At 42.3% G+C, this 22,466-nt stretch overlaps 1 protein-coding gene across 1 annotated transcript in view; it reads right to left on the bottom strand.

Annotated features, from left to right (window-relative positions):
• PHC3 (polyhomeotic homolog 3) overlaps window positions 1–22,010 on the bottom strand; it is a 90,666-nt gene extending 68,656 nt beyond the window's left edge. The window contains exons 1-4 of the mRNA XM_038745010.1: window positions 21,924–22,010; window positions 21,590–21,748; window positions 19,177–19,281; window positions 4,383–4,629 (exon numbers count right to left, since the gene is read on the bottom strand). Of these exons, the coding sequence (XP_038600938.1) occupies window positions 4,383–4,629; window positions 19,177–19,281; window positions 21,590–21,748; window positions 21,924–22,010 (598 nt within the window). The remainder of the gene's footprint in view (window positions 1–4,382; window positions 4,630–19,176; window positions 19,282–21,589; window positions 21,749–21,923) is intronic.
• Window positions 22,011–22,466: the final 456 nt, after the last annotated feature.

Raw genomic sequence — 22,466 nt, 5'->3', positions numbered from 1 at the left:
ACTACCAACACTATCGTCCTGCACTTTCCCCAAGCGCTTTGTAGATGCTCTGCAAGCAGTAAGTGCTCAATAAATACCACTGACTCAGTAGTTTTCATTTATATATATGAATATATAAGACTCAGTAGTTTTTATATATATGACTATATAAGACTCAGTAGTTTTTATTTATATATATGAATATATAAGACTCAGTAGTTTTTATTTATATATATGAATATATAATTGCATGTGTATGCATACATACATATATACATATAAATGCCTACTACTTTGCAGGGACAAATGATGTATAGACACACACATACACATATAAACACTACATAGACAGATAATAATAATAATAATGTTGGTATTTGTTAAGCACTTACTATGTGCCAAGCACTGAGGCTGATACAAAGTAATCAAGGTGGTCCCACGTGGGGCTCACAGTCTTAATCCCCATTTTACAGATGAGGGAACGGAGGCACAGAGAAGTAAAGTGACTTGCCCAAAAGTCACACAGCTGACAAGTGGCGGAGTCAGAATCAGAACCCAAGACCTCTGACTCCCAAGCGCGCGCTCTTTCCACCGAGCCACGCTGACAGATATACACATGGATCATAAATTCACTGTGGGCACTCTCCCAAGGGCTTAGTACAGTGCTCTGCACCCTGCAACTGCCCAATAAATGCAATTGATGATGACTTGTCCTTACGATAACCTTGCATTGTGACAGGAGTTATCTCCATATTACCAGTATTACCAGTGGGCCTTTAAAAAGAGCTACATTTGAACATTTATATAGTAACAGAAAACATTAAATAAAAAGCTGAAAGAATAGTATTTCCTTTCCTTCCTAGCAACATAAAGAGGTTGCTTCATTAACCTAGTCTCACAAAGGTGTAGGTGGGGCTGGACGCTCAGTTACTTCATTCTACCCATTAGACTATGCTGCCTCAAACCCCTTACTTCATCTCCATGTTCAATTTAATCCACCTCTAAAAAGAAGTGACTAATACTTGCAGCATTCCCTGTGGACAGGGGATCTTATCCATAAAATAACAACCCTGTCTCCATTTTAATGAGAGAAGAAGTTTCCCATAGGGTTTCCCACCTATTTTCCACCTATTGAAATTCTTCTTGGGTTGCACGTGAAAGCGAATTTGGAGCTTTTCAATTCAGCCGAGGCCCAACTTAACCAGAGGACACCACAAAATAATTATAAGCAAACTCAGGATTGGGAAACTGAATTTGCTCTTCCAGGTCAGACCTGTCAGAATTATGTCAGAAAGATACCGCATTATTTGACTGAGCTATAATTCTTCAATTACAGTTGAAAATATATATTTTTTTTGCATTCCAAAATCTCTCTCTGCTATCCTGGGACATAACCTCGTTGTGGGCAGGGAATGGGCCTGTTAACTCTGTTGCCCTGTACTCTCCCAAGTGCTTAGTACAGTGCTGTGCACACAGTAAGTGCTCAATAAATGCCACTGATTGAATGATGAATGGGAAAGAGAGGGGTGAAAGAAAAGAGAAACCAGACATGAATATCCAGAGAGCCAGGAACCGGACTAGGGTGTTCTGTTTGTTTTCCAGCAGCCCTTGGTCTTCAGAAAGAAGAACAATAAAATAGGGAGAGGAGGAAGAGAGGGACAGGTGAAAGTTACAAAAGTATAAAAGAGTGACGGGAAAGGGAGAGTAGAGAGATAAGAGGAAGAAGATGAGGGAATTGACAACAAAGGAGGAAAGAGATTAGAATGATTGAGTAGAAGGGGAAAAAAGGAAGTATGGGACAAATGGAAAAGAATCAAAAAGGAGAGGAACACGAAAAGAGGCGCCTGAAGAACAGGGAAGGGAGATACTTCTTTTGATGAGAAAGATTGGAAGAACAGGATTAAGAAGAGGAAAAGAGTACAATAGCGAAGTAGTAGTGGTTAACTGTATTTATGGAGTACCCACCAGGGTAGGCACCACCATTACTACTATTCATTCATTCATTCAATCGTATTTATTGAGCGCTTACTGTGTGCAGAGCGCTTACTGTACTAAGTGCTTGGGAAGTACAAGTCGGCAACATATAGAGACGGTCCCCACCCGACAACGGGCTCACAGTCTACAACAAAACGAAACATGGAGACAGGTGTCAAAAACATCAGAACAAATAGAATTGTAGCTATTACTACTACTACTACTACTAATAATAATGGTATATATTAAGTGCTTACTCTACGCCAAGCACTGTACTAACTAGGATGGAGAAAAAAAGCCAGGTCCCAGCTAGGGCTCTCAGTCTAAGGTGGAGGGGAAACAGGTATCCCATTTTGCAGATGAGGGAACTGAGGCACAGAGTGGTGACGTGACTGGCCCAAGGTCCCGCGGCAGACAAGCGTCAGAACCGGGTTTAGAACCCAGGTCCTCTGACTCCCAAGCCCGGGCTCTTTCCACGAGGCCACGCTGCTTTCCGAGTGCTATCCTGGCTACTACTCAGTTCCCTCATCTGTACAAAGGGGATTAAGTCTGTGAGCCTATATTATATTAATTATTAATTAATTATATTATATTATATATTAATATTACTCTATTTTACTATTACTCTATTTTACTTATTACTATTTTATTTATTACTCTATTTTACTTATTACTCTATTTTACTTATTACTCTATTTTACTATTACTCTATTTTACTTATTACTCTATTTTACTTATTACTCTATTTTACTTATTACTCTATTTTACTTGTACATATTTATTCTATTTATTTTATTTAGTTAATATGTTTTGTTTTGTTGTCTGTCCCCCCCTTTGAGACTGTGAGCCCGCTGTTGGGTAGGGACCATCTCTATATGTTGCCAACTTGTACTTCCCAAGCGCTTAGTACAGTGCTCTGCACATGGTAAGCGCTCAATAAACACGACTGAATGAATGAATGAATGAATGAGCCCCACATGGGACAACCTGATTACCTTGTATCTATTCCAGCGCTTAGAACAGTGCTTGGCACATAGTAAGCGCTTAACAAATACCATTATTATTATTATTATTATTATTACTATTATTATTATTATTGCAGTTACTTATGGCTTTGTTGGACTGAGTTGCCAAAGCCTAAAACACTGCTCCTCCAGCCACAGTGTCTGGCTCGCGGCTTTGGGCTTTTGGGTTTTGTAATCACTTCTGTCTTTGCCTTTTCTGTTTTTACTGTTTCATCTTTCCGTCTGTGGCTGGTCCTCGCTTTTCCTGCCATTATTCTTAGACTGTTGCCCTTTGTGGCTCAGGGACCGTGTCTAATTCTCACCTGAGTATTTTTCCACTTACTACAGGGCTTTGCTCTCAGTAGACACTGATACTGTCACAACTACTACTTCTATTACTTCTACAAAGCAGGCAAGGAATAAATACAGGAAGGGGAAGAGGGAAAAATCGAAGGAGAAATGCTAAAATCCCCTGAGTGCTTCCTGGGTATTATTAGCTTAGTCAATCCTATGAATGCTGGAAATCAAGCGCCTTAGGTATGCTGAATTAATATGCTGACCAAGGCAAAAGAAGAGACCCTTTATCTTATTAATGAGGTCTCTTGCATAAACCTGCTTTGTGAAAAACCTCTTCGAAACCTCAACTAGAGAAAAAACGTTAAACTGTCCGAAGGAAAGAAACCTGAGAATAATCTAACGATTCCAGGGGCAACAATTTCCCCTAACGCAATAACTTTGAAAGAAAAACGCATCTGCCCTACTTCTACTGGCATTTGGCTTTTTTTTCTAAATCGCATTATTCATTCTTCTGATAAACCATATTTTAAACCTTGAAGAAAATAATATTCACAACTTTTTGCAGGACTGAAGCGTTAGGTGGGGAGAAGGGCTATTTCCTATTGATGAAACCATCAATGTTACAATTAGAACACTGATCTCATCAACCTACAGTGAGATGAAATGAGCAACCCGGCTTATTGGTTTAATAACTGGTGCTAACGCTGGAATTTTCTAAGTTCTTTTTCAAAAGGCCGTACTGAGATGTCTTAATTTACAAACCTGGATTGAAGAGAAGGATTTGCAAGTCTCCCACGGTGAAGGAACGAACACGCTTCGCTCGGCTAACTTCTACAGAGCGTGTTGGGAACTAAGAGGATTTGTCGCTAGACCCAAAAAAACCAAAGCAGGGTTTTCTCGGATAACACCAGAAACGTACTGGAGAAACGAAGCTTCGATCTGACGAATACCACTAAATGGAAAGAATGGGAAGAACCGCTTGTGGCGATCCAGAGGCCCCAGAGCAATTTCTCTGAAAAACCGAATAAAGGTGAAGGCCAAGTACGTCCCCCGAGACATTTCCGACGGCCAAGAACCAACCTCCTTTTTCTCGCTGGCAGCCGTTTTAACGAAAAAGGTCCACCCTACCTGGTGCTATTAATTGTTGGATGCTTGAGGTCCGTGTGACCGCTGTACTTCGAGATTCCAGGCTGGGGCTCTCTCCTTTCTTGTTACTTTCTGGAGAAGGATCTCGTTGGCTGGCTTTGGAACTGGTTACGGTTGTTTTATTATGACATATGGTCAGCGACTGAGCTTGGCTACTGCTTTTCGGGGGGCCGTTTTGAGAACTAGATAATGCACCCAGCTTCTGGCTGCGCAATGTTAAGTTCTGAACCTAAGAGCCACATAATAGCAAAGTCAGACACAGAACAGATCAACACCGTAATCACTATAATCACCTTGAAAAAAAAAGGCATCTATCGCCTTTCCCCATTAGAGGCCAAGAGGCTTGAAGGGCTTTTTGCCCACAAAGGGGTAACAGCCGTTTAACCGAAACACTTCGAAGCGGCCGCTCCTGGGGTAGAAAACGACACCCATTAACGGCAGTAAACTCCTCAACCAGACACAAGCCAAAATAATGAACAGTTACTTTATTAATAATAATAATAATTGTTGCCTTTGTTAAGCACTTACTAGGTGCCAGGCACTGTACTAAGCACCGGGGTAGATACAAGCAAATCGGGTTGGACACAGTCCCTGTCCCACGTGGGGCTCTCAGTCCCCATCCTCATTTTACTGATGAGGGACCTGGGGCACAGAGAAGTAAAGTGACTTGCCCAAGGCCACACAGCAGACACTATCTCTCGGAATGCAGAGACAAGGAAGCACCTGCTGATTGATGGTATTTATTCATTCATTCAACCATATTTTAGATGATTCTAGACTGTGAGCCCGTTGTTGGGTAGGGACCGTCTCTATATGTTGCCAACTTGTACTTCCCAAGCGCTTAGTACAACGCTCAGCACACAGTAAGCGCTCAATAAATACGACTGAATGAATGAATGAATATTTATTGAGCGCTATGCAGAGCACTGTACTTGGGAAAGAACAATACAGCAATAAAGAGACAATCCCTGCCCACCATGAGCTCGTAGTCTAGAGAGGGGCAGACAGCAATACAAATAAACAGACAGTAATATAAATAAATAAAATTACAGCCATATACATAATTGCCGTGGGGCGGGGAGGGGGGGAGAGCAAAGGGAGCGAGTCAGGGTGACGCAGAAGGGAGTGGGAGATGAGGAAAAGTGGGGCTTAGTCTGGGAAGGCCTCTTGGAGGAGATGGGCCTTCAGTACGGATTTGAAGGGGGGGGAGAGTAATTTTCTGTGGGATTTGAGGAGGGAGGGCATGGGCCAGGGGTCGGCGGCGAGGCAGTAAGCGCTCAATAAATACGACTGAATGAATGAATGAATGAGGCAGGTGAGATGGAGACACTGTGAGAAGGTTAGCACCAGAGGAGTGAAATGTGCAGGCTGGGTTGTAGGAGAGAAGCACGGTGAGATAGGAGGCGGCGACGGGATGGACTGATTTAAAGCCAATAGTGAGGAGTTTTCGTTTGATACGGAGGTGGATTGGCAACCACTAGAGATTTTTTGTTTTTGGCTGGGGGGGGGGGGGGGGGGTGTGTGTGACATGTCCTGACCGTTTCTGTAGAAAGAAAATCTGGACAGCGGAGTGAATTTTTTGAGCGCTCACTGTGTGCCGGGCACTGTCCGAAGCGCTTCGGAGTGTACAGTAAAACCCAGCTGTATAACAATTAATAATAATAATAATAATAATAATAATAATGTTGGCATTTATTAAGCGCTTACTATGTGCAAAGCACTGTTCTAAGCGCTGGGGAGGTTACAAGGTGATCAGGTTGTCCCCACGGGGGGGCTCACAGTCTTAATCCCCCATTTTACAGATGAGGCAACTGAGGCCCAGAGAAGTGAAGTGACTTGCCCAAAGTCACCCAGCTGACAATTGGCAGAGCTGGGATTTAACCCCTGACCTCTGACTCCAAAGCCCAGGCTCTTTCCACTGAGCCATGCTGCTTCTTTATAACAGTCTGAGCCTACGCTGAAGCTACCTCACGGCTGACAATTCTGGAAAGGAATGGCTCGTCCTCAAAGCTCACTGGGTTAGGGAATAATAATAATAATAATAATAATAATAATAATAATCATTTGTTAAGCGCTTACTATGTGCAAAGCACTGTTCTAAGTGCTGGGGGTGATACAGGGTGATCAGGTTGTCCCACGTGGGGCTCACAGTCTTAATCCCCATTTTACAGATGAGGGAACTGAGGCCCAGAGAAGCGAAGTGACTTGCCCAAAGTCACACAGCTGACAAGTAGTGGAGCCGGGATTTGAACCCATGACTCCAAAGCCCGGGCTCTTACCACGGAGCCACACGGCTTCTCCGAATGTGTCTATCAACTCTGTTGTTTCGTACTCTCTCAAATGCTTAGTACAGTGCTCTGCCCACAGTAAGCGCTCAATAAATACCACTGACTGCTTGACTGATTATCCTTTTTTTCCACTCTACAAGAGGACACTCCTTCCGTGGCTTCCCTCACCACAGGAGCCATCTCCCCCATGAGACCTGATGGTCTTGAATCCGTCAATCGCATTTCTTGAAGGCTTACTGGATACGGAGCACTGTACTAAGCGCTTGGGAGAGTACAATACAACAACAGACACATTCCCTGCCCACAGTGAGTTTACAGTCTAGAGGGGGAGACAGACCTTAATATAAATAATTACACAATTGCTTTGGGGCTGGGAAGGGGGAGGAATAAAGGGAGCAAGTCAGGGCGATGCAGAGGGAGTGGGAGAAAAGGAAAGGAGGGCGTAGTCATGGAAAGCTTCTTGGAGGAGACGGGCCTTCAATAAGGTTTGAAGGTGGGGCGGGTGAGTGCTTAGTACAGTGCTCTGCACACAGTAAGCGCTGAATAAATACGATTGATTGACTGATTAGTACAGTGTTTGGCACATAGTAAGCACTTACCAAACACCACAATTATTAATCATGCTGGCTCCCAATGGGTGCTCACACACAAGCATTTAGTACAATGCTCTGCACACAGTAAGTGCTCAATAAATCCGACTGAATAAATATATTTAGGGAGGTATTTTTTAAATGGCCCCGCCACTATACCTTTCCTGTAAATGATAAATTATTCCTAGCGGAGGAAGGACAAGGACAGGAAAAGAACTTCCCACCATCCCACACTAATCAATCAATCAATCAGCCGTATTTATTGAGGGCTTACTGTGTGCAGAGCACTGTACTAAGCGCTTGGGAAGTCCAAGTTGGCAACATACAGAGACGGTCCCTACCCCAACAGTGGGCTCACCAGTCTAGAGGAAATGACATCCAAAGGGCTATCCATATTTCCTTGGGAGATTTTGTTAGTATGTTTGGTTTTGTTGTCTGTCTCCCCCTTTTTAGACTGTGAGCCCCACTGTTGGGTAGGGACTGTCTCTATATGTTGCCAACTTGTACTTCCCAAGCGCTTAGTACAGTGCTCTGCACACAGTAAGCGCTCAATAAATACAATTGATGATGACGATGATGATAAAGAGGATCATCAAATGGTAGGCCTGCACCTTTGGAGGTGTTCCACCACAACCTCACAGAAGCTCTTCTCAAACTGAAAGTGGCTCGGTGGAAAGAGCCCGGGCTTGGGAGTCAGAGGTCATGGGTTCAAATCCCGGCTCCGCCGCCTGTCAGCTGTGTGACTTTAGGCAAGTCGCTTCACTTCTCTGGGCCTCAGTTCCCTCATCTGGAAAATGGGGATTAAGACTGTGAGCCCCTCGCGGGACAACCTGATCACCTTGTATCCTCCCCAGCGCTTGGAACTGTGCTTTGCACGTAGTAAGCGCTTAACAAATGCCATCGTTACTCAATCCTTAACTGCTTTAAAGGACACATTTCAGAGGCTCAACGGAAAGCCCCACCTTCACAGGACTGTTTTTTGTTCGGAATACGGAATTTCCAAATAAGACCATTTATATTAAACAAACAACTCTCCTCTGTTTTATTTATTTTATTCTATTCTATTTATTTTATACTATTCTATTAATTTTATTCTATTCTATTCATTTTATACTATTCTATTTATTTTATTCTATTCTATTTATTTTATTCTATTCTATTTATTTTACACTATTCTATTTATTTTATTCTATTCTATTTATTTTATTCTATTCTATTTATTTTATACTATTCTATTTATTTTATACTATTCTATTCTATTTATTTTATTCTATTCTATTTATTTTATTCTATTCTATTTATTTTATACTATTCTATTTATTTTATTCTATTTATTTTATTCTATTCTATTTATTTTATACTATTCTATCTATTTTATTCTATTCTATCTATTTATTATTCTACTTATCTATTTTATACTATTCTATTTATTTTATACTATTCTATTTATTTTATACTATTCTATTTATTTTATTCTATTTATTTTATACTATTCTATTTATTTTATTCTATTCTATTTATTTATTTTGTTAGTATGGTTTGGTTTTGTTCTCTGTCTCCCCCCTTCTAGACTGTGAGCCCGCTGTGGGTAGGGACCTGTCTCTATGTGTTGCTGATTTGTACTTCCCAAGCGCTTAGTACAGTGCTCTGCACACAGTTTATTCTATCCTATTTAATTTTATACTATTCTATTTATTTTATCTTTCTATTTATCCATTTATTTTATACTATTCCAATTTATTTTATACTATTCCTATTTATTTTATTCTATTCTATTTATTTTATTCTATCCTATTTATTTTATACTATTCTATTTATTTTATTCTATTCTATTATTTTATTCTATTCTATTTATTTTATTCTATTCTATTTATTTTATTCTATTCTATTTATTTTATTTTGTTAGTATGTTTGGTTTTGTTCTCCGTCTCCCCCTTCTAGACTGTGAGCCCGCTGTTGGGTAGGGACTGTCTCTATGTGTTGCTGACTTGTACTTCCCAAGCGCTTAGTACAGTGCTCTGCACACAGTTTATTCTATCCTATTTATTTTATACTATTCTATTTATTTTATACTATTCTATTTATTTTATTCTATTCTATTTATTTTATTCTATTCTATTTATTTTATTCTATTCTATTTATTTTATACTATTCTATTTATTTTATTCTATCCTATTTATTTTATACTATTCTATTTATTTCATTCTATTCTATTTATTTTATTCTATTCTATTTATTTTGTACTATTCTATTTATTTTATTCTATTCTATTTATTTTATTTTGTTAGTATGTTTGGTTTTGTTCTCTGTCTCCCCCTTCTAGACTGTGAGCCCGCTGTTGGGTAGGGACTGTCTCTATGTGTTGCTGATTTGTACTTCCCAAGCGCTTAGTACAGTGCTCTGCACACAGTTTATTCTATCCTATTTATTTTATACTATTCTATTTATTTTATTCTATTCTATTTTATTCTATTCTATTTATTTTATACTATTCTATTTATTTTATTCTATTCTATTTATTTTATACTATTCTATTTATTTTATTCTATTCTATTTATTTTATTCTATTCTATTTATTTTATTCTATTCTATTTATTTTATACTATTCTATTTATTTTATTCTATTCTATTTGTTTTATTTTGTTAGTATGTTTGGTTTTGTTCTCTGTCTCCCCCTTCTAGACTGTGAGCCCGCTGTTGGGTAGGGACTGTCTCTATATGTTGCCGACTTGTACTTCCCAAGCGCTTAGTACAGTGCTCTGCACACAGTAAGCGCTCAATAAATACGACTGATTGATTGATTGATTAAATTTCAGTCCTCCTGCCCACGTTCCAAAGCCCTCCCGCTTTTTTTAAATAATAATAATAGCATTTATTAAGCGCTTACTATGTGCAAAACACTGTTCTAAGCGCTAGGGAGGTTACAAGGTGATCAGGTTGCCCCATTGGGGGCTCACAGTCTTAAGCACTTACTATGTGTCAGGCACTGTATTAAGTGCTGGGGTAGGTTATAAACTAATCAGGTGAACACAGTCCTAATCCCCAGCCTGCAGATGAGGTAACTGAGGCCCCAAAGAAGTGAAATCAATCAATCAATCGTATTTATTGAGCGGCTTACTGTGTGCAGAGCACTGTACTAAGCGCTTGGGAAGTACAAGTTGGCAACATATAGAGACGGTCCCTATAACTTGCCCAAGGTCACACAGCAGATAAGTGGAGGGGGCCAGGATTAGAACCCAAGTCCTTCTGACTCCCCCAGGCCTGTGCTCAACCCGCTAAGCCATGCTGCTTCTCAGTACGATAAAGAATACATTTTTGCCGGGAAATGAGGAACAAAAAATACAGATCATCAGGAAGGATCCGCTTTAAAGCAACTCAGCCCCTTTGGAAACCGAATAATCATCACCGTCATCATCAAATCGTATTTATTGAGCGCTTACTATGTGCAGAGCCACTGTACTAAGCGCTTGGGGGAGTACAAATTGGCAACATATAGAGACAGGCCCCCTACCCAACATTGGGCTCACAGTCTAAAAGGGGGGAGACAGAGAACCAAACCAAAACATCCCTAACAAAATAAAATGAATAGAATAGATACGTACAAGTAAATAAATAGAGTAATAAATATGTACAAACATATATACATATGTACAGGTGCTGTGGGGAAGGGAAGGAGGTAAGATGGGGGCATAATGGGCAACTGTTCTTCAAAAAAATGGATGAAATGGCAGCGGGTGTCAAAACAACTTTAGGTGAAGGTCTCCTCTGTCACGCCAATCAATCAATCGTATATTATTGAGCGCTTACTGTGTGCAGAGCACCGTACTAAGCGCTTGGAGGTGCTTGTACTTGTACGAAGCCGCTCAAATACCGACAGCACCTGGGACCCCAGTCTTTCCTGAGGACAAAAGCCTCGACAACGGTCACGCTACTTCCCCTAAATCTTGAGAAAGCCGTGTCCGCGATCTTTGATCGGAGCCGTCCCCGGCTTCATTAAGAAAAAGCACGGCCTAGCGGAAAAGAGTGCGGCCTAGGAGTCAGAGGTCGTACCGGTCGGATCCCGGCTCTGCCACGTCTGCTGTGTGACCCTGGGCAAGTCGCTTCACTTCTCTGGCCTCCGGTTACCTCATCTGCAAAATGGGGGATCAAGACTGTGAGCCCCAAGAGAGACATGGGCTATATCCAATCTGATTATCTTGTATCTATCCCAAGTAAGCGCTTAACAAATATCATTATGATTATTACCTGCATATATGTATATATGTTTGTACATGTTTATTACTCTATTTATTTTACTTGTACATATCTATTCACTATTATTTTATTTTGTTACTATGTTTGGTTTTGTTCTCTGTCTCCCCCTTCTAGACTTGTGAGCCACTGTTGGGTAGGGACTGTCTCTATATGTTCCCAACTTGTACTTCCCAAGCGCTTAGTACAGTGCCTCTGCACACAGTAAGTGACCTCAATAAATACGATTGATGATGATGATTGAATGAATGAATGAATAGACTGTGAGCCCACTGCCTGGGTAGGGACTGTCTCTAATACGTTGCCAACATGTAACTTCCCAAGCGCTTAGTACAGTGCTCTGCACACAGTAAGCGCTCAGTAAATACGATTATTATTATTATTATTTATTATTATTATTATTATTATTATCTATACGTCTGCCACACTTGTACCTTCCCAAGCGCTTAGTCCAGTGCTCTGCACACAGTTAAGCGCCTCAGTAAATACGATTTATTATTATTATTATTATTATTCTATTATTATTATTATTAATGGCCTCAGTGGAAAGAGCCCGGGCTTGGGAGTCAGAAGGTCCTGGGTTCTAATCCCCGGCTCGTCGCCACATATCTGCTGTGAGACACCTTGGGCAAGCCCTTCTAGACTGTGAGCCCGCTGTTCGGTAGGGACCATCTCATATACTATTGCCAACTTGTACTTCCCAAGTGCTTAGTACCAGTGCTCTGCACACAGTAAGCGCTCAATAAATATGATTGAATGGACTGACCTTCCTCTCGAGCCCTCAGTTCCCTCCATCTGTAAACTGGGGATTAAGACTGTGAGCCCCCACGTGGGGCAACCTGATCACCTTGTACTCCCCCTCAGTGCTCAGAACAGTGCTTTGCACATAGTAAGCGCTTAAATCAACTGTCATCATCTATTATTAATAAACAATAAACTGTAGGTTACTATAAATAACCTACATCCCTATAACCTATGTTACCCAATTTGTACTTCCCAAGCGCTTAGTACAGTGCTCTGCCACACAATAAGCGCTCAATAAATACGATCTGACTGATGATGATGATGATTAGTAACTGGTAAGCTTCCGACCCACTGAATTATCCTAGACTGTGAGCCGTCTGTTGGGTAGGGTCCGTCTCTCTATGTTGCACAACCTTGTACTTCCTAAGCGCTTACGTACAGTGCTTTGCACACAGTAAGCGCTCAATAAAATACGATTGAATGAATGAATGAATGATTCCTTCCTTGAACTGCCTGTTCTAAGTGACCAGACACTGCACGGGGGTTGGCTCAGGGAAAGAGCCTCGGGCTCTTTGGGTCAGAGGTCCATGGGTTCAAATCCCGACTCCGCCACTTGTTAGCTGTGTGCCTTTAGGGCAAGTCACTTCCGTCTCTGGGCCTCAGTTCCCCTCATCTGGAAAATGGGGATTAAGACTGTGCTGTGGGGCAACCTGATCACTTGTAACCTCCCCCAGCGCTCTAGAAAACAGTGCTTTGCACATAGTAAGCGCTTAATAAATGCCATTATTATCATTTATTATCTATTATTATTATTAATAGGCTGCCTCTCCCCAAGACTACCATGTGCCGCTGGGGCTTTTTCCTTTCCCAAAACTCAGGACATCTTGGATTTCCTAAAACCTGGGCCCTTCCAAGGCAACAAGCAGCCGGAAGGCACCTGGGGCCGATGAGGTGAGGGAACCCTAACTACAATATGGGAGGACTCGAAAATGATGCAAGGGAAAAGAACGGGATTGGGAGGGTCCTGAAGGATTCTGCCTCTCTCAACTCATTCTGGCCCTTTAAATTGGGGACCTCTGTCAGAAAGGGAATGAATTCGGCCAGATATTTCTAAGAATTTGACTCTCAAAGCATGGCAAGGTGAAGGAAAAGAAGTGAAATGTGTAGGCTAACACATTTTTTTACTTATTTTTTTAAGGTCACGTATTTTACCTTTATTTTTATTAATGGTTGTCTCCCCCCCTCTAGACTGTAAATTCTAACCCCAGCTCTGCCACTTCAATCAATCCACAATTCAATCGTATTTATTGGGCGCTTACCTATGTGCAGAGCACTGTACCTAAGCGCTTGGGAAGTACTCATTGGCATCACATAGAGACAGTCCCTACCCAACAGTGGGCTCACAGTCTAAAAGGGGCGAGACAGACACAAAACCAATCATATTAACAAAATAAAATAAATAGACTAGATATGTACAAGCAAAAATAAATAAATAAATAAATAAATAGAACAGACCACACGCCGTGTCTGCTGTGTGATCACGGGCACAGTCACTTCACTTCTCTGTGCCTCAGTTCATCATCTGTACAATGGGAATGAAGCCCATGGTGGAACACGTACTGTGTCCACCTGATTACCCTGTATCTACCCCAGTGCTTAGAACGGTGCCCTCTGGCGCACCGGTAGGCGCTTAACAAATACCATCGTTATTATTATCTGCTTTTGAGGGCAGGGACTGTGCTCTACCCAACCTGTGTTGTATCTCCCAGGCGCTTAGTACAGTGCCCTGCACACATAAGCACACTCAGTAAATACCACTGTTGATGGCGACAATGGTGATGACAGGACGATGCCTTACACATGTCCTTTATACAGGTTATTTTTACTATGGTCCAAACGTTTCTACGCCAATTTTCGTCTTCGCTTCAGAAGGGAACTTTTTGAAGGGATATCGGTGTTCCTCTCTCCCTCAGTTGCTGCTCTGAGAAACTCCTCACATTTCATTTAGCCTCAAAGGGAAAGGTAACCCAGGACTGTAACAGGGAAGCCATCATCATCAAATCGTATTTATTGAGCGCTTACTATGAACAGAGCACCTGTACCTAAGCGCCTTGGGAAGTACAAAATTGGCAACCTATAGAGACCAGCTCCCTACCCAACAGTGAGCTCACAGTCTAAAAGGGGCGAGACAGAGAACAAAACCAACATACTAACAAATTAGAATAAATAGAATAGATATGTACAAGTAAAATAAATAAATAAATAAATAAATAGAGTAATAAATATGTACAAACATATATACATATATACAGGTGCTGTGGGGAAGGGAAGGAGGTAAGACGGGGGGGATGGAGAGGGGGACGAGGGGGACAGGAAGGAAGGGGCTCAGTCTGGGAAGCCACGAAAAAGGGCCTGGAAAGAGGAGATATGTGCTACTCCTCATGTTTCACTGTGAGTTAAGATTTAACATTGCTGTACATTCAACACAATAGTAATAATAATAATAATAATAACAATAATGGCATTTATTAAGCGCTTACTATGTGCAAAGCACTGCTCTAAGTGCTGGGGAGGTTACAAGTGGCTAAGTGAGGCTCGGATTACTTAACAAAAAATGTCATGTTGATACTAACGGGGGGTAATACTTGCAGCCAGTTGAACTGTGCTTCCCAAGTGCTCTGCTCACAGAAAGCGCTCAATAAATACAACTGAATGAATGAATGAACTTGTGGCCATTTTCCTTTGGGGAGTGAGTCTGAGTGTCTCTGACAGCTACTACTGAACCCCGGCTGCTGCAACTGATTTTGAATGCAAAGTACAGTTCTGCTTTTTTTTTCTTCTAGGTAGAACTTCAAAGAAGTCAGGCCTTTTAAAAGTTCTTTTCTGGATTTTCAAAGGATCTAAGAGACTTTTCTATATAAATGAATCCCAACAACTTGGGTGGCATATATAATAATATAATAATAATGATGGCATTTATTCAGTGCTTACTATGTGCTAAGCACCGTTCTAAGCAATGGGGCGGTTACAAGGTGATCAGGTTGTCCCACCGGGGGCTCACAGTCTTCATCCCCATTTTCCAGATGAGGGAACTGAGGCCCAGAGAAGTGACGTGACTTGCCCAAAGTCACACAGCTGACAAGTGGCAGAGCCGGGACTGGAACCCATGACCTCTGACTCCAAAGCCCGGGCGCTTTCCTTTTAGACTGTGAGCCCACTGTTGGGTAGGGACTGTCTCTATATGTTGCCAACTTGTAACAAGTTGCCAACTTGTTGCCACCTTCCTTTTAGCTTGCAAGGAACCATTTTATTTCTGGTTTCTCATCTGAGAGTTAAATTTCTAGGGACGGTAGAACTGGACAGAAAGCAGACAGATCGTCACTATGCTTTTCTACATTATGACAGAATACTCCATTTCCCCAAAATTTTACAGATCACTGGCATCTGGAAATGAGGAGAGAGCTAAATACTGCAAATGTACAGTGCTCTGCACACAGTAAGCGCTCAATAAATACAATCGATTGATTGATTGATTTCCACTGAGCCACGCGGCTTCTCATACCTGGCCCTTACCTAGCTAAAAATCACACTAGCACCTCACTAAACGTAACCTCGTCTCTAGACATAAGCTCGTCTATACAGTATACGATCTCTGTGAACAAGGACTGTGTCTGTTGTATTCTCCCAGGTGCTTAGTACAGTGCTCCTCACACAGTAAGCGCTCAATAAATAGAACTAACTGACTAAACGTGCATGTTCATCATTCAGTGCTGCACACATAGTCGTTGGCAGGGCTGGGCTGCTTCTTAAATCATTACCAGGACAGGGGTTGCGTCTACCAAGTTTACCGAACTCTCCCAAGTTCTTAGTACAGGGCTCTGCAGAGAGTAAGAGCTCAATAAATACTACTGGTGGATTACCGGGGAGCTCAATAAATACTACTACTACTGGTGGATTACCGGGGAGTGGGATAAGATCGGAAACAACGCTGACTGGTTTCAAGAACAGTTATTTCCTTGCTCGGAGCAAACCCTGAGCTGAGCTGAGAAGCCGCGTGGCTCAATGGAAAGAGCCCGGGCTTGGGAGTCAGAGGTCATGGGTTCAAATCCCAGCTCTGCCACTTGTCTGCTGTGTGACTCTGGGCAAGTCACTTCACTTCTCTGTGCCTCAGTTCCCTCATCTGTAAAATGGGGATTGAGACTGTGAACCCCATGTGGGACAACCTTACCTCCTCCCCTTGTATCCTTCTCAGTGCTTAGAACAGTGCTTTGCACATAGTAAGTGCTTAACAAATGCCATTCTCATAAGCACTTAGTACAGTGCTCTGCACATAGTAAGCACTCAATAAATACGATTGATGATGATGAAACCCAGCGCCTCTCCGAGCCAGACGTGGCCCAGCCCGCCGGGGTTTTCTTAATACCTCAATGAGGTAGTCGGGTTTGATGCTTTTTACTCTAATCTATCTGCTTCATTATCTATTTTTGCTTTCTATTTTTTCTTCTTATTTAGACTGCTTAATCATTTAGACCTATCTCGGAAGGTAAATACATAGCACCCCTGAGGAATATTTCTTTAGACGCACGCTTTTCACAGAATGACCGGACTGCAAGTATGTTTTTGGAAACATGTCTTAAATGAAGAGCAGCACCCTAACAGGCGGCCCAGGCATTTGGATTTCGGAAAAGACGGCTTCACTTTTAGGAAACCTATCTTGCTCTTCCAAATTGAGTCAATCGATGGGTTGGTTGGTTGGGTTTTTTTTTTTTGAGCACTCACCACTGAGCACTGAACTAAGCAGCGTGAAGAGGAAGCGTGGCTCAGTGGAAAGAGCCGGGCTTGGGAGTCAGAGGTCGTGGGTTCGAATCTCAACTCTGCCACCTGTCAGCTGTGTGACTTTGGGCAAGTCACAACTGCTCTGGGCCTCAGTTACCTCATCTGTAAAACGGGGATTAAGACTGTGAGCCCCACGTGGGACAACCTGATCACCTCGTATCCCCCCAGCACTTAGAACAGTGCTATGCACATAGTACGCCGTTAACAAATATCAAAAAAACCCAAAAACTAATCACCGAATGGAATGAACAGGGATTGGAAATTAAACAGTTCCCATTTTAAGCCCCAGAATTCTCCCAATTTCCACAGCGGCCCACTTTATGTGGGGAAGGGTGAGGTATTAGTACCACTCCTCAACTTCCTGAATCTTCTCCTCCTAACAAGTCCTATTTGCTCACAAATCCACACCCTCACATCCCACGGTTTAAGAAGTTTCCCACCACAGAACAACCAGGCTTCAGAGAGACTTAGTTTACTTCCATTTCACTGGAATACGTCAAAATTTTGAATTAAAAAAAAAAAACCCGGTTTGCATTTGGAAAAAAGACAATATATTACATGATGACCAATGCTCTCCAGCTAAATAAATGAGGCACTAACATTAAAATTGTCTTTCTTTACCAATTAAAATTGTCTTTCCTTACCCTTTTAGCTTGCAAGGAACCATTTTATTCCTGGTTTCTCATCTGAGAATTTCTAGGGATGGTGGAATTGGACAGAAAGTGGATAGATTGTCACTATGCTTTTCTACATTATGACAGAATACTCCATTTCCCCCAAATTTTACAGATCACTGGCATCTGGAAATGAAGAAAGAGCCAAATTCTGCAAGTGAAAAGTATTAAGGAAATGAGTTCAATTCTTCTATGTTTTGAAAACCATATAACTTCAGACTAGGTTATGTGGGTAAAGGTCTCTGAAAATAATGATAATTTGTCTGTACTTACAAGCCTGTCTCCTTCAAAATATTGGAAAGTGGGTTTCATAAGTATCATGCACCTGTTTCTAGGTTAGTTTCTTTCAAATACTGAGTTACTGAGCTGGAATCCACTTAAATCAGTATCTTGAATATTTCATTAAGCTTTTGTTCTTGGTGAAAAAAATAATAATAATCTATTGTACGATGCATAATAAATCAATCAATCCAAAAAGTGACTTAACAGAAGACAAAAGCTTACTGAGGAGGGAGTGTGTCTGTTATACTGTCAGAGTATACCCTCCCAAGCGATTAGTACAGTGCTCTGCCACCAAGCAGGTGCTCAATAAATAAAACTGACTGACTCAAATCACTGGAGCAAATCATTATCAATATCCAAGAGCCAGCAACGTGCTAAGTGCCCCAGAAAGCACATTTTTTGATGCCCGTCCAACCATCTCACAATTTAAATCAACGACAACACTGCTCTAAAAACAGGGGATTTAAGACAAAACCCTACAATTTGATCCTTCAGAAGGAAAAAAAATATTCATCTCTCGGCTGCACGGTGCATAATAGTCATCACTTTTCAACTTCCCAAGCACTTAGTACAGTGCTCTGCACACAGGAAGCGCTCAATAAATACAATTGAATGAATGAATGAATAAATGAATGAATGAATGAATGAATGAACCATACTTTCTGGTATTTGCTTCTGATATCTGCAAGTCAGCCCGCTGGTCACCCTCTATTTCTACCACTTCTTTAAAGAAAAAAAAAAACCACAAACATCCTGCAACCATTTTTTAACTGTTTTCCACAGAGAAGAGAGAGGCTTTAAGGCTTGTCTTACGGAGCCATCAATAGGGACGACTGAGAATGAACTGCAACAGAGAGACACACACACACACAACCCGGGAGATGCCCATGCACCAAACCTCGATTCTATTTTTGTCCCCGAGACGTACGTTCAGGACGATGCTTTGGGCCGGGCTTTAAGCCCTGGATTCCCTCTCCGTCATTTAAAACGCGTGAAGCTTTTAAAACGGAACTACCGACGGATAGACGGGAACCTTCTTACACGTTCACCGCCCCGCTTCGGGATCTAGATGCTAATGAACTGGAGGCCGAAGGAACCTGGCCAAGCTCACCTGAGTAGCTCCAGACTGACAGGAAGGTGACGACGACGACGACGACGAGACAACAGGAATGTCAGACTGTACAGCAGCCACAGTGGTAGCAGGGGTGAAAATCAGCTGTACAGACAGAAAGCAAAAAAAAAAAACAAAAAAAACAAAAAGAAAAAACACAAAAAAAAAAACGCTGAAGAAAATAATATGTCCCACACGAAACGTAAAGCAGGTAAAAGAGGCTCAGGTTTGTGAAAGAAAAACAATGCAAGGACTGCCACTCGGTTGTCCAAATTGAGCTAACTGCACTGATTGCCCTTCGACCCGCCCCACAGAAACTCTGGCGTCTACTTTGCCTCTCTTCTAGACTGTGAGCCCACTGTTGGGTAGGGACTGTCTCTATATGTTGCCAACTTGTGCTTCCCAAGCGCTTAGTACAGTGCTCTGCACACAGTAAGCACTCAATAAATACGATTGATTGATTGACTGATTGATAGATAGAGCATGCCAGCACGCACTGGCACTCCGCTGCGATCGTTTGGGCTGTATGTGGTTTTCTACGTAAAATTCTTGCAGGAATTTTGTACTTGATTTCTTTGGTCTCTTTTTTAATGGTATTTGTTAAGCTCTTACTATGTGCCTTTTAGACTGTGAGCCCACTGTTGGGTAGGGACTGTCTCTGTATGTCGCCAACTTGCACTTCCCAAGCGCTTAGTACAGTGCTCTGCACAAAGTAAGCGCTCAATAAATAAGATTGATTGATTGACTGCCAGGCACTGTACTAAGCGCTGGGGTAGATCCCGACTCTGCCAATTGTCAGCTGGGTGATTTTGGGCGAGTCACTTCACTTCTCTGTGCCTCAGCTACCTCATCTGTAAAATGGGGATGAAGACTGTGAGCCCCAAGTGGGACAATCTGATCACCTTGTATCCTCCCCAGCGCTTAGAACAGTGCTTGGCACATAGTAAGCGCTTAACAAATGCCACCTATTATTATTACTATTCAAGGTCGTCAGGTTGGACACAGTCCCTGTCCCACATGGGGCGCCCAGTCTTAACCTCCATTTCACAGATGAGATCCCTGAAGCGCAAAGAAGGGACGTGACTTGCCCAAGGTCACACAGCCGACCAGTGGGGGAGCGGGGATTCGAACCCAGGTCCTTTCGACGCCCAGGCCCGGGCTCTATTCGCTAGGCCGAGCTGCTTCTTCAGGCTTCTTCAAGCTTCATTTTGAAACAGTGTAGTCAGTGTACGAATTATACCACTACAGCATTTTTGATTCCCAATAATCCTGCGATCTGGGGAAGGGCCGGTACTTCCATTCTACAGCTAAGAAAACGGTAGCACAGAGGGTTTACATCAATTATTATTATTATTATTATTATTAATTACCTAAGGTCACACAACATTCCAGCGTGGCAGGAGCTGGACTAAAACCCAGTTTCCCAACTCCCAGGCCCGTTCTCTTTCCACTAGACAAACGTGGCCTAAATTATCCTTACCTGTAAAAATCTACTCGCCATAAAGACTTGTCCAACTAAGGCACACGTAACCCCTTGTTTCAAGATACGTGCCCCCCTTCTACCCCTTACTCCTGGGATATTTCAAATCATCTGTTCACATCATCAGTAAACCTTTTTAACGTCCCCAGTTCTTCGGTCGGTTGCTTTTTCAAATGGACCTTTTCAAAGAATGTGAACACGCACCAAATAAAAACAAGAATTCTGCGAACCCGCAATGAGAATTACACTTGGGAGACAGGTTTGAAAGATCTTTTGAATCTAGCGAGAGAATAGGCCGGCCACAGCACATTGAAAATAAGAGGACGCCTGAATCGAGGGCCTGAAAAGGACAAACTTCAGAAGCCTATGACAATTAGAGAAGCAGCGTGGCTCAATGGAAAGAGCCCGGGCTTTGGAGTCAGAGGTCATGGGTTCAAATCCCGGCTCCGCCAACTGTCAGCTGTGTGACTTTGGGCAGGTCATTTCACTTCTCTGGGCCTCAGTTCCCTCATCTGTAAATTGGGGATGAAGACTGTGAGCCCCCCGTGGGACAACCCGATCACCTTGTAACTCCCCGGCGCTTAGAACAGTGCTTTGCACATAGTAAGCGCTTAACAAATGCCATCATCATCATCCGGCAGCCACGGCGTTATCTCCATCCTCTGAGAAAGAACAACGATCCTACCTTGCGGGAGCTTCGCTAATTACGGACCCAGCGCGACAGTAACGCTCGGCAACTCGGGACGGAATTAATAGGCGAAGCGATCATTTTGCTGTTCGGATTTTTTTCTTTTTTTAAAAAAAGGACTGTTTTAATAATAAAGCTGCCAATTACTACTGGGAAAAGCTGGCCCGGAGGAACATTTTGTTCAAAATTGCCTCTACCTATAAAGACTGATTAAAAAATAAAAATGTTGGCGGCTCGTATCTTACCATTTGAGCTCGGAGGTACATTTGAGCTTGGCTTGCGGTTAAGGTAGGGGAGGTACTCCCTAGCAACATAGTCTGTTGGGTTATACTGCTGCTGGTAGAGCTGGAAGCCTGCGAACGGCTTATTAACTGGGCAGGTGTAGGAGAAGTGGAGAGGTTGATCTAAGAAAGAAAGAATATTCACTTTGGTCATTGCCTTCCATTTTCTGAATCATTCAACGTCGCCGAACTGTCGCCAGGCAACCGACTGATTTCTTCTTTTTTTTTACGCCTACCCATGGCACTTTTAAATTTTAAATGCCAATGTCACTGTTATTGACTTTTTTTTTGGTTACACCCATTCAATAGCCTGTTCGAGACCTAGGACGCTGGGACCGAGGATGGCGTCTGGTGGGATGGGGGTTGAAATGGAAAAAAAATACATCACCAACAGATAAACCCCACACAGCCTAGGAAATAGAGATCGGTAATGTTACGATATAACGAGTGGGAGGTTCTTATACCAGATTTCGCGGAATTATGAAGAGAGGACCATTATTTAAATATCGATTTCCAACAGATTGCGTGGTATTTTATGAAAATGGTATCAATGCAGCTCGGGCTCCAAGTCGCCACGGTACTCGGATGAAAAGCAGTGTGGCTCAATGGAAAGAGCATGGGCTTTGGAGTCGGAGGTCATGGGTTCGAATCCCTGGCTCTGCCCACTGTCAGCTGTGCGACTTTGGGCAAGTCACTTCACTTCTCTAGGCCTCAGTTCCCTCATCTGTAAAATGGGGATTAAGACTGTGAGCCCCACGTGGGACAACCTGATCACCTTGTATCCCCCCAGTGCTTAGAACAGTGCTTTGCACATAGTAAGCACTTAACACATACCATCATC

This window comes from Tachyglossus aculeatus, chromosome 1, assembly GCF_015852505.1.
Source record: "Tachyglossus aculeatus isolate mTacAcu1 chromosome 1, mTacAcu1.pri, whole genome shotgun sequence".
In the NCBI taxonomy this organism is placed as follows: domain Eukaryota; kingdom Metazoa; phylum Chordata; class Mammalia; order Monotremata; family Tachyglossidae; genus Tachyglossus; species Tachyglossus aculeatus.
The sequence above is the reverse complement of the archived record's forward strand: the minus strand, read 5'-3'. Positions and strand labels throughout refer to the sequence as shown.